This window comes from Nyctereutes procyonoides, unplaced genomic scaffold (genome assembly GCF_905146905.1).
Source record: "Nyctereutes procyonoides isolate TBG_1078 unplaced genomic scaffold, NYPRO_anot_genome, whole genome shotgun sequence".
Lineage (NCBI taxonomy): Eukaryota > Metazoa > Chordata > Mammalia > Carnivora > Canidae > Nyctereutes > Nyctereutes procyonoides.
In genome coordinates, this window is record NW_026575135.1 from 47222693 (window position 1) to 47234833 (window position 12141).

General features: G+C 38.5%; 1 protein-coding gene across 2 annotated transcripts; it reads left to right on the forward strand.

Moving 5' to 3' along the window:
• The first annotated feature begins 5320 nt into the window (after positions 1–5320).
• RANBP6 (RAN binding protein 6) lies at positions 5321–9903 on the forward strand. Of its 2 annotated transcripts, XM_055302776.1 has the most exons (2): positions 5321–5486; positions 6602–6790. In XM_055302776.1, exons 1-2 carry the CDS (start codon positions 5351–5353, stop codon positions 6670–6672), a joined length of 207 nt encoding a protein of 68 aa, XP_055158751.1. In that variant the 5' UTR covers positions 5321–5350; the 3' UTR covers positions 6673–6790. The 2 variants fall into 2 exon arrangements, with proteins under 2 accessions (XP_055158751.1, XP_055158750.1); XM_055302775.1 differs by having other exon boundaries at positions 5321–9903.
• The last annotated feature ends 2238 nt before the right edge of the window (positions 9904–12141 follow it).

Genomic DNA, 12141 nt, shown 5'->3' on the forward strand with positions numbered 1-12141 from the left:
ATAGCTGAAAGAACTGTTAAAATCCCTAAAGTTGAGGGAACAAAATGGAACTGGTCTTGTTAAGCTCAGAAGAGGGACTTCCCAGAGCTGTGGGTGAAACTTCTGAGGAAGGGGTACCCGCCCCCCCCCCCCCCAGACTACTGGTGGTATCTCTGCATAGATGAGAGAGATTAGATTTTCTGAGTGTTGCACGAGGGAGGAAATGATTGCCACCAGGAGGAAGGGCCATTGCTGGGACAATGACAAGAAAAGGAAAAACAGGAACGATTAATCCTTTTTCTGTCCTTTTTTAAATCCTCCAAATCTCTAATGGCTCCTATTGGTGAAATCATCAGGAACTCAGCTACGGAAAATAATCTTTTTGAAGATTTTTTATTTTAATATAATTTATTTATTTGAGAGAGAGAGAGAGAGAGAGTGTGTGTGTGTGTGTGTGTGTGTGTGTGTGTGTGTGTGTGAAAGAGAGAGAACATGAGCAGGGGAAGGGATAGAGGGAGAAGTAGACTCCTTGCTGAGCAGGGAGCCCTGTACAGGACTCAATAGCAGGACCCTGGGATCATGACCCAATCCTGACCTGAGCCAAAGGCAGACGCTTAACCGACTGAGCCACCCAGGCACCCAGAAAGAAAATATTTTTTTTTCAAGAGCCTAATCTCAGGATCAGAGAACAAATTATAGGAAGTATGGATGTGGAGCTGAAAGACAACAGGTCAATGACATGTCTGATTTATCCCACTTTAATAATAAGATTAATCAGTAATTTCAGGTGATTTCAGCTTAATCCCTCTATTATTACATTCCCAATCATTGTTTCACTTAATGGTTTTAACATCTATTGGTTATTATTACCTAGATTCATGATTTCATTTGGGGTTACAACACAGAAATTTTCTGATTTTAGTATTATTTGCGCCCTCATTAGCTGCAGTTCTGTAAAGAAGAGTGTATTCTCATGAACAATTTGTTTATCCTAAAATACAATTTGTACAGGAAAGACAGGAAAAATATTGATTATTTCTATTGATTTCATGGTGACCTAGCAACCTCTAAAAATAATCAATGAATTAGTGGCTTTTGTTAATATTAGAGACTCATCACTTTTGTTTATATACTTGATATTTTTAAATCCGTTATAGGCATTGTTCTTTTTTTAAAAAAATATTTTGTTTATTTATTCATGAGAGACAGAGAGAGAGAGAGAGAGAAGGAGAGACACAGGCAGAGGGAGAAGCAGGCCCCATGCTGGGAGCCTGAGGTGGGACTCTATCCCGGGTCTCCAGGATCATGCCCTGGGCTGAAGGTGGCGCTAAACCGCTGAGCCACCCGGGCTGCCGCAGCTTTATTCTTTTTGACATTCAGATTGTCCCATCTTAGGCCAGTGGGCGCCTTCCTGGTATTTTTGTTTGTTTGTTTCCTATATATTTATTCTAGGTTATTATTTTTTTTTTAAGATTTTATTTTTATTATTTATTCATGAGAGAGAAAGAGGCAGAGACACAGGCAGAGGGAGAAGCAGGCTCCACGCAGGGAGCCCGAAGTGGGATTCGATCCCGGGTCTCCAGGATCAGGCCCTGGGCTGAAAGCAGCACTAAACCGCTGAGCCATCCCGGGCTGCCCTATTCTAGGTTATTCTTATAAAAATATCAACTATGTCCAATTTAATTCTGTCCCTTCTCCCATTTGACTCTAAATCTGTCAGATTGGAAGAAATTTGCAACTTATTTCGCACTTTTTCCACTTACTAAGCTGCTAATAAACACTTGAATTGTCTGGTGTTGAGCTATCTTATGGAAACATTCTTAAGTGGCCTCTCAACAGTACAAACAATTTAAAAAGCCAACTTTAATTATAAAATTTAATAAAGTTTCTCAATTCTAATCAACTCTGCAAGTCTAGTCTTGAAATCTTGGCTATTATATGTGTTCCTGGGGCAGAAGTGGAGGGGAGGAAATAACAGAGCAACGAGTAAGTAGAAGAAAATTATACAACATAGAGAGGAAGTACTTTAAGATTTTAAATCAATGTGTGGTTTTTCTAAAATAAAAGATCATAAATTTCCTAAAACGGATTCAGTTTACCTCCTACTATTGAAATGATGACTGTCACTATAGCATGTGGAAGCAACTAGAGAACTCAATATAGATTCTGGGACTCAACTTTTTAAGGAAGTCTTTTTCATCTAGAGTTAGCCGTCTTTTGGTCCACATTAACACTTCTATTTATCAATGTATAGGTAAATAAATAGATAAATGGTAGTACCTCCAGCCTGGTGCCCAGGTTAAAACTTGGGGGAAAATTTCCAAAGCTTCCCCTTCTCTAAGTGCCACTGACATTCTTTCTTAAAAACTCTTGAATCCTTGCCCTCTTTTTTCCCCCCTCCACGTTGTTATAGTTCAGACTTTCAGCTTAACTGAACTGTTAATTGGTCTCCTATTTGCCTCCAATCCTCACACTATTATCAAAGTAATCTTTCTGTAAATTGATTATATCACAGTCCTTGATTAAAATCCTTAAACAGCTTGTTGCCTTTAGAAAATAAATCCACATTTTTTAAATAAAGATTTTATTTATTTATGAGAGACACACACACACACACACACACAGATACAGAGGCAGAGACACAGGCAGAGAGAGAAGCAGGCTCCACTCAGGGAGCCCCATTTGGGACTCGATCCCAGGACTCCAGGATCATGCCCTGGGCCAAAGGCAGGCACTCAACCGCTGAGCCACCCAGGCATCCCAAAATCTACATTTCTTAACACGGAATATAAGACCCTTCATGATGTGGCCTTTATTTAACTTTCTGTGTTCCTCCTTTCTGCCTCCTGTGGCATCTCAGGCCCCCTCAAGTCCTGTCCTCAGTGCTCCAGCAATTCTGAAATACTGGCAGAACACTTAACTACACCAGGCTCTAATGCCTCTCTGGCCTTAAATAAAGCTGTTTCATCTATTTAGAACAACTTTCTTCTCTTTTTTCCCCAAATAGTTAATGAAGATTCATCCTTCAAAAGAAGGCCCTGCTATCACTTCCTCTGGGAAGCCTTACCTGATCTCCTTCACACTCAGAGAAGATTAGTTGCCTCTACAATCTCATTTGGTTCCTTGGCCAACTTGGCATCCCCACAGTGATAACTATGCTAAGTGGCATTTACTGTCTCTCCTGAGCATCCTCATGTATTTAATCTTTAACCCCAGCACCCAGCACCATGCTTGAGTATACCTCAATGAATGTTTGTTGAGAGATTGAATGAATAGTTGCATAATCTTAGCCCAGCATTTTCCAAACATTTTTCAAAGCAGTTGTACCAATTTACTTATACTACTACCAAAAACATACCCGAGTTCCTTGTTCCTCTGCATTGTCACCAACCATTGCTATTGTCAAAATTTAAAATTTAAAACATTGTGGTAGGTCTATGGTGATATTATTGTATTTTTAAATAAGTCTTTAATACACTAATAGATATGGTGTTAAGAGAAGCCTCCTCTCCTTCCCCTGACCCTCATATAATTATTAACATTTCCTAAAATAGCAAATGCAAAGGTCCTGCAGTTAAACTTATTTAAGAAACAGTAGGAAAACCAGTAATCTGGAGAAAGATATAAAATTGTAGTCAAGATCTTGGAATCAGAACCAGAACTAATCTAATCAGGGGTTCTCAAATTTTGGTGTAAAATGAAAACCCAGTATGTTGTTAAAATTAAATGTTCTTGGGTTGCATTCCCCAGAAATTCTGCTTCAGTAGTTTAGATCTTGGGCCCTAATATGTATATTTAAAAGTAAGTACCTCAAGTGATTCTGATGCTGTCGGTTTTAAGTCCACAGAATGAGAAACAGTTTAGAGAGTAATACTTCTTCCTAAATGTACTATACTCATAGTACTGCATATTACGATGTAATTTATGAGACTGTTTTGTCTATCATCTGGCTAATCTTAAAGCTGGATCTTCTATCTCTGTGGGTACATGCAGTAGCATTTTACAAAATTAAAATTAAGCCCGCTTGGAGAAATTTACAATAGATTTTGCGATAAGTGAAGACCTCTGATCATTTGCAAAACCAAGAGCAATTATGGGGAAGTGGCATGGTGGAAGATCATTGGTGTTCCTTTCAGAAGTGGATTTGATATTCAGCTGTGCCATCTTAGGCAGGTCCCTTAACTTCTCTGAGTTTCTATTAATTACCTAAAAGTAGTATTATATCCAGCCTACCCAATTTGCAAACCTGTATAAGGTTCAAAATCACACAGTGGCAAAGTGCTAATACAAATAAGATTTAATCATTGTTAGAGGAATGATCATTGTTTTTGATTGATTCATCTGCTTAAAGAAATAATATTTAGCTTCAGGGGCATTTGTTTCTTGGAATAATCTCAGCATCTTCCTACTAAAAGGAAAACTGTAAGAGCATTTTAAGTTAGGCAATATACAAACTTGAGTGACATGTTGAGTGACATGACCACGGATACAAAATTAATTTACAGATAAGACCAGGATTCAAGTGCTCTGATTACTAGCCCAGGTCACTGTCCACTATATTTAGTTGTCTTCCTCATTCTTTATTATCATCCATAGGCCAGGTGATTGACACACTAGAGTTTGAGCACCACTGTTCTTACTCATTAGATGTGGTAATTGGATGTTAATCACTCACTATCTTTTATCCCACTTATTTGATAAACGGATTTATTGAGGTATTATTATTCATACTATACAATTCACCAGCTTCAATTGTATAATGCAGTGATTTTAAGTATAATCACGGAGTTGTGCATCCATTACCACAATTAATTTTAGAACATTTCATTACTCCAAAAGAAACCCATTACCTGACAGCAGTCATTTTACATTCTCTCGTTCCCACTGCCTCTGGCAACCACTAATCTACTATATAGATTTGCCTTTTCAAGACCTTTACTATAAATGGAATCATACAATATTTGGCCTTTTGTGACTGGCTTTTCACCTGGGGAGTTTTCAAGATGTAATTATTGTTTTAAAATTATCAGGGTAACAACAGTTTAGAAATAAAACCGGAAAAATCACCCATAATCCCATTCTAATACATTCAATATCATAATTTTCTTTTCTCTCTTTCTCTCTCTCTCTCTCTTTCTGCAAGTGCTTTTTTTTAAAAAATCTGATTGGCCAACAGCTGGAGGACGGCGGCCGCTCGCACCGCATCCTGCTATCCCCGGACGCCCGGCGGCCCACCCCCGCTGCGCCGCCGAACCGCCGGCCGCCTGGGCCAGCGGCCCCTCCCATCCCCGCCGGCGCTCCGCTGACGTCACCGCTTCTGGCCGCAGACCCCCTCTTTCCTTCCCGGTCGCGATTTCTCTGACAGAGCGCGATGGCGGCGGCCGTGTCTGCAGGGGGACCGGCTACTGTGTCGGGAAAGCAAGAGTTTTATCAGCTTCTGAAGAACTTGATCAATCCAAGCTGTATGGTGCGGAGGCAGGCAGAGGAAATCTATGAGAATATCCCAGGTCTGTGTAAGACTACATTCCTCTTAGATGCTGTCAGAAATAGAAGAGCAGGTTATGAGGTGAGACAAATGGCTGCCGCACTGCTACGACGGCTTTTGTCCTCTGGGTTTGAGGAAGTCTATCCAAATCTGCCTTCTGATGTTCAGAGGGACGTCAAGATTGAATTGATACTGGCTGTTAAGTTAGAAACACATGCTAGCATGAGGAAAAAACTTTGTGATATTTTTGCAGTGCTGGCCAGGAATTTGATAGATGAGGATGGCACTAACCACTGGCCCGAAGGTCTGAAGTTCCTTATCGATTCAATCTACTCTAAAAATGTAGTTCTATGGGAAGTTGCACTTCATGTTTTCTGGCACTTTCCTGGGATCTTTGGGAACCAAGAGCGGCATGATTTGGATATCATCAAACGGTTGTTGGACCAGTGCATTCAGGATCAAGAACATCCAGCAATCAGGACATTATCTGCTAGAGCTGCAGCTGCATTTGTACTTGCTAATGAGAATAATATTGCTCTTTTCAAAGACTTTTCAGACTTGCTTCCTGGAATCTTACAGGCTGTGAGTGACTCATGCTACCAGGATGATGATTCAGTGCTAGAATCCCTTGTTGAGATTGCAGATACTGTACCTAAATACTTGGGTCCTTATTTAGAAGACACTCTGCAGTTGAGTCTGAAGTTATGTGGAGACTCTAGACTTAGTAATCTGCAACGCCAGCTGGCCCTTGAAATAATAGTGACCTTGTCTGAAACTGCAACCCCAATGTTGAAAAAACATACAAATATAATTGCACAGGCAGTTCCTCATATATTAGCAATGATGGTTGATCTACAAGATGATGAGGACTGGGTAAATGCTGATGAGATGGAAGAAGATGATTTTGACAGCAATGCAGTTGCTGCTGAGAGTGCACTAGACAGACTGGCTTGTGGGCTCGGTGGAAAACTTGTTTTACCAATGACTAAGGAGCACATCATGCAGATGCTTCAGAGCCCTGACTGGAAATATCGACATGCTGGATTAATGGCCTTATCTGCCATTGGAGAAGGATGCCATCAGCAAATGGAATCAATTCTAGATGAAACAGTTAACTCTGTTTTGCTTTTTCTTCAGGATCCTCACCCAAGGGTGAGGGCTGCAGCCTGTACTACTCTTGGACAGATGGCTACAGATTTTGCGCCTAACTTCCAAAAGAAATTCCATGAAACAGTGATTGCAGCTCTGTTGCGTACCATGGAAAATCAAGGTAATCAGCGTGTGCAATCACATGCAGCTTCTGCACTTATTATTTTTATAGAAGACTGCCCCAAAGCATTGCTAGTTCTATATTTGGATAGTATGGTGAGAAATCTACATTCCATCTTGGTGATTAAACTTCAAGAGTTGATTCGGAATGGTACTAAATTGGCTTTGGAACAGCTTGTGACAACCATTGCCTCAGTTGCAGATACAATAGAAGAAAAATTTGTTCCATATTATGATATATTTATGCCATCACTAAAGCACATTGTTGAGCTTGCTATTCAAAAGGAACTCAAGCTTCTGAAAGGAAAAACTATTGAGTGCATTAGCCATGTTGGTCTTGCTGTTGGGAAGGAAAAATTTATGCAAGATGCATCAAATGTGATGCAGCTATTGTTGAAGACACAATCAGACTTAAATAATATGGAAGATGATGACCCTCAGACATCTTACATGGTTTCAGCATGGGCCAGAATGTGTAAAATTCTTGGAAGTGATTTTCAACAGTATCTTCCACTGGTTATTGAGCCTCTCATTAAGACTGCTTCAGCAAAACCTGATGTTGCTCTCTTAGACACACAAGATGTGGAAAATATGAGTGATGATGATGGATGGCAATTTGTAAATCTTGGAGACCAACAAAGTTTTGGAATTAAAACTTCAGGACTTGAAGCAAAAGCAACTGCTTGTCAAATGTTGGTTTACTATGCTAAGGAATTAGGGGAAGGATTTGTGGAATATACAGAACAAGTTGTAAAGCTTATGGTTCCTTTATTGAAATTTTATTTCCATGACAATGTTCGAGTGGCAGCAGCAGAGTCTATGCCTTTTCTCCTGGAATGCTCAAGAATTCGTGGCCCAGAGTATCTTGCACAGATGTGGCAATTCATATGTGATCCTTTAATCAAGGCTATTGGGACTGAACCTGATACAGATGTACTCTCAGAAGTAATGAATTCTTTTGCAAAATCCATTGAAGTAATGGGAGATGGGTGCCTTAATGATGAACACTTGGAAGAACTAGGAGAAATACTGAAAGCAAAACTTGAAGGGCATTTTAAAAACCAAGAATTGAGACAGGTTAAAAGACAGGAAGAAAACTATGACCAGCAGGTTGAAATGTCTCTACAAGATGAGGATGAATGTGATGTTTATATTCTGACCAAAGTATCAGATATTTTGCACTCATTATTTAGTACTTATAAGGAAAAGATTTTACCGTGGTTTGAACAGCTGCTTCCATTAATTGTAAATCTAATTTGTTCAAGTAGGCCATGGCCAGACAGACAGTGGGGATTGTGCATTTTTGATGATATTATAGAGCACTGCAGTCCAACCTCATTTAAATATGTAGAATATTTTAGGTGGCCAATGCTACTAAATATGCGAGACAATAACCCTGAAGTCAGACAAGCTGCTGCTTATGGCCTGGGTGTTATGGCACAGTTTGGTGGAGATGATTATCGTTCTTTATGTTCAGAAGCTGTTCCACTGCTGGTAAAAGTTATTAAGTGTGCAAATTCCAAAACCAAAAAAAATGTCATTGCTACAGAGAACTGTATTTCAGCAGTGGGGAAGATTTTGAGGTTTAAGCCTAACTGTGTAAATGTAGATGAAGTTCTTCCACATTGGTTATCATGGCTTCCACTGCATGAGGATAAAGAGGAAGCTATTCAGTCTTTGAGTTTTCTCTGTGACTTAATTGAAAGTAATCATCCAGTTGTACTTGGTCCAAATAATTCCAATCTTCCCAAAATAATCAGTATAATTGCAGAAGGAAAAGTTAATGAGACTATTAACTATGAAGATCCTTGTGCCAAACGCCTAGCTAATGTTGTGCGTCAGGTACAGACTTCTGAAGAATTATGGTTGGAATGCATATCCAAACTCGATGATGAGCAGCAGGAAGCTTTACAGGAGCTGCTAAATTTTGCTTGATGCACTTTAATGTCACTTGACTGTCTTTTACCATAAAAGTAATTCTAAGTAACTATTGTGAATGTATTCCATTATAATTGAGAGAACTGTTCTTTCCCTGCCAAACAGTTATATTCCTTTCCTATATGTTTCTCCAGAATTAGTCAGTGTTCTAGCCTGGTGTTCACCTTGCATGTTTTATCTCTTAAACACAGAACTTGGTGATAACCATGCTTCCATTGTCTTAGAATGTTTGTCAACTTTCCCCTAGTTGATGTGAAGTGTATAAATTGTTGCTGCTTGTATGAATTATTGATGCTGGGCAAACAATATACTTGTGTTAAGATGTCATGCTGCCTATCACAAGATGCTGAGAGCTTACAAAGATAGGAGAACTTCCAAGACAAATATCTTTGGAATTGTGGATGAAAAATAGTGGCAAGCTTCTTCCTCCTTGATGATACTATCATGGTAATGGGAGGACGCTGAAATTGGGAGAGAGTTTTGAGATATTGCCATGGATGTAGGGAGTCTTCTCTATGTAGTATGTGAACTTTTTCATATTGTCCTCCTGGGAACGGGGTGAGGCATATTCATATTCTAGTCCCCCAGGTGTCCAGCTGAAAATTAAGAGAACTTTAAAATCTTAGCCTGACTGGTCTCTTATTTTTCAAGTTATTCAGGACTCTTAAGAACTATGTTTACTGAATAGGCTGTCCTGGTACATGTAACATTGGTAGCATGTAACATTATTACTCAGTGTTTACAAATAGTAATCAATATTTGTGGGAGTCTATCAATATTATGTGTTTGAGCAGAATATTACATTGTGTATGTATGCCATTTTCCCCATGCAAAACAGCCCAACAAAAAGAGAAGCCCTGGTTCAAAATGGGGCTTAGATAGGTTTCTATTTAGAAGTTCTTAATAGATACTATTGTATTACGAAAATGAAAGGGAAGCAAAATTAATTTTATCTTTAAGCATGAAAAAAAGCTTTGAGATCATTTAGCAGTAGATGTGCATTTTAAGAAAACTGTTCTATAAATCTAGAGTTAATTTTGTTAATTGGAATGTTGATCTTTAATGTCAAGCTTTTTATATGGAAGAAAAGCTTTCTAGTCAGCAAATCATTGATCCAAAACTTAAGAAGAAATATATGTCATGATTTCCTGAGGTTATTGTGAGTACTGTGTATGTAAAGTATTTAGCAAATATTTAAGACCAAGTAAGTGCTTAATAAATGGTACCTGTTAGTGCTGTTGTTTGTTTGTACCGCTACTGTGTTTTTTTATGGTTTAGAATTCCTTTTTCATTAGATTTTCCCTGATTCACTCCCTGCCAGTTAAACAGGCCATCTAGGCTGTTGTGGACTAAATATGAAGTTGAGGTTTTAGCTATGGAATTTCTGTCTATTTCTTGCAATGATTTATTATTAATATGGGGAAAAAAGGAAAGGACATTAAGTATGGTATAGCCTTAATTTTATTTAAGATAGATAAAAGTATACATGAATAAATAGAAAAATCCTACCACAAAGTATTAATAGAAGTTTTCTCTGATGGTGGGATTAAATGGCAATTTTCCTTCTAATCTATATTTTCTAATTTACCTACAACCAATGTATTTCTTGTATGATAGTCTTTTTTTTTTTTTTTAAGTTTAAGGACCCAATCTTACTTTTGTAATAGCTAAGATCACAATCATCTTGGCTTCTCCATGACTTATAGCTGATGTTCCTTCAACTCAAACCTATTTATCTTAATATTCTTTCAGAAGCCCTTGATCAAATTTCTAGCAATTCCCTACACTCTTGTGCATGAGGAACTGGAAATCCTGCCAGATGACTTGGAATTAGACATCATAGAGAATTTTTAAGTATGATAGACATAAATTTGAATTTGGCAAACTACTTTTTCAACCTAAGCATCAGTTATAGTTTCTACATCTGTAAGATAGGCATGATATCTAGGATTGTTGGGAGAATTAAAGGAGATAATCACATAAAGTGCTTGGTGGCACAGGGTTCAATAAATGCAATCTATATTATATAAAATAGGGTTGGTAGATAAAGATGAGGGGATATTTGCTGGGGGAGGGTAGGTCCAGATTCTTGAGCTTTGTCAAAAGAAATGAGGAATGTCCAGTCAGACACATTTTTTCTTTGCCTGTTGCTGAAGTTAGACTGGTCCCTGGCTTTGTTCCTGTGAGCTGAGATACATATAAGGGCTCTGAGGAGAGAGAATGCTGTAAATGCCTAATTAATTACAAACGTCTGATGAGAGACGACCTTGAAAACTGGATAATGGATGTGTCTATGGGAGTGTCAATACTCAACTGTTCCCATTTAACTATTTTACCTAATATTGCTATTTAACTTATTGTCCCCCCCACCAAGCTTTGAAGTTTTGACTTTTATCATTACTTTGAAAGTTCACAATAACCAAAAATTAAATATCCTGACCATTTGATTAGATATCTTGTACTTATTTTATTTTAAAGATTTTATTTATTTATGAGAGACAGAGAGGCAGAGACATAGAGGGAAAAGCAAGCTCTTCACAGGGAGCCCAATGTGAGATTCAATCTCCAGACGCAGGATTACACCTTGAGCCAAAGGCAGAGGCTCAACCACTGAGCCACCCAGGCGTCCCAGATAGCTTGTACTTTTAAAATGCTTGGTTTCTAGGACAGTTATTGCAGGTTTCAAGCTAGAACATTCTGTGTAAGTAGAAAGATATGTGCATCTTTCTAAAAGAACATGAGAAAATAGTAATACCTGCTTTATGGAACCATTAGCTCCTTTCTCTCCACTTACTTTAAGCAATATATAAATTAAAGTGAATGACGATTCCACTTATTAGACATTCTCTCAACAGTAATTTTTAAATGGGTAGTGACGTTTTAAGGCTAACGACTTGACTAAAGCTGTACAACTTAGACTTGAATAATTTGAAGACTGCTTTTAATCCCAAGGATTTTTAATAAGCTTCCATTCCCTTCATTTATTCTTAGCAAATCTCAAGAATCGAGGTGATAATAGGTTTTTAATTTTAACGCATGGCATGATTTTACTTAAATAGGAACTGACTTTAAGAACCGGAGACCGGAGTTTTAGAAATTTGAGTTCTACAAATTATCTCGTTCTTTTGCATGTGAACGTAGGATTCAGCTGGTTGAGTCCTTGAACCTCCTCTCTAAACTTTTGAAAATTCTAGTTTTATATTAAAAATCTGGCAGTCACAAAGGGGACGGTGGGTGCAGAGGATGTAAAATTCACGACAGGATAGGATTTACATTTTGTGCCTTCTCACCATTCATTTGCCATTAAGGAGAGTCATCTAGCAAGTTCCTTCAGAATTACTCTTAGTTTTCAGGGCTAATTAGGATCTCGCAAAAGAAAGAAGGGCTTGCGGTACACGTTTTTAAAAGCCCTTTTTGGCCTCTGGCAGCGACGAGTACAGCTGCGACCCTCTCCATTCCGTCCTTAACAG

Bases quoted from the DNA above. Each gene is read 5' to 3' on its own strand.
- RANBP6 (XM_055302775.1), top strand. From the start codon at position 5,351: ATGGCGGCGGCCGTGTCTGCAGGGGGACCGGCTACTGTGTCGGGAAAG.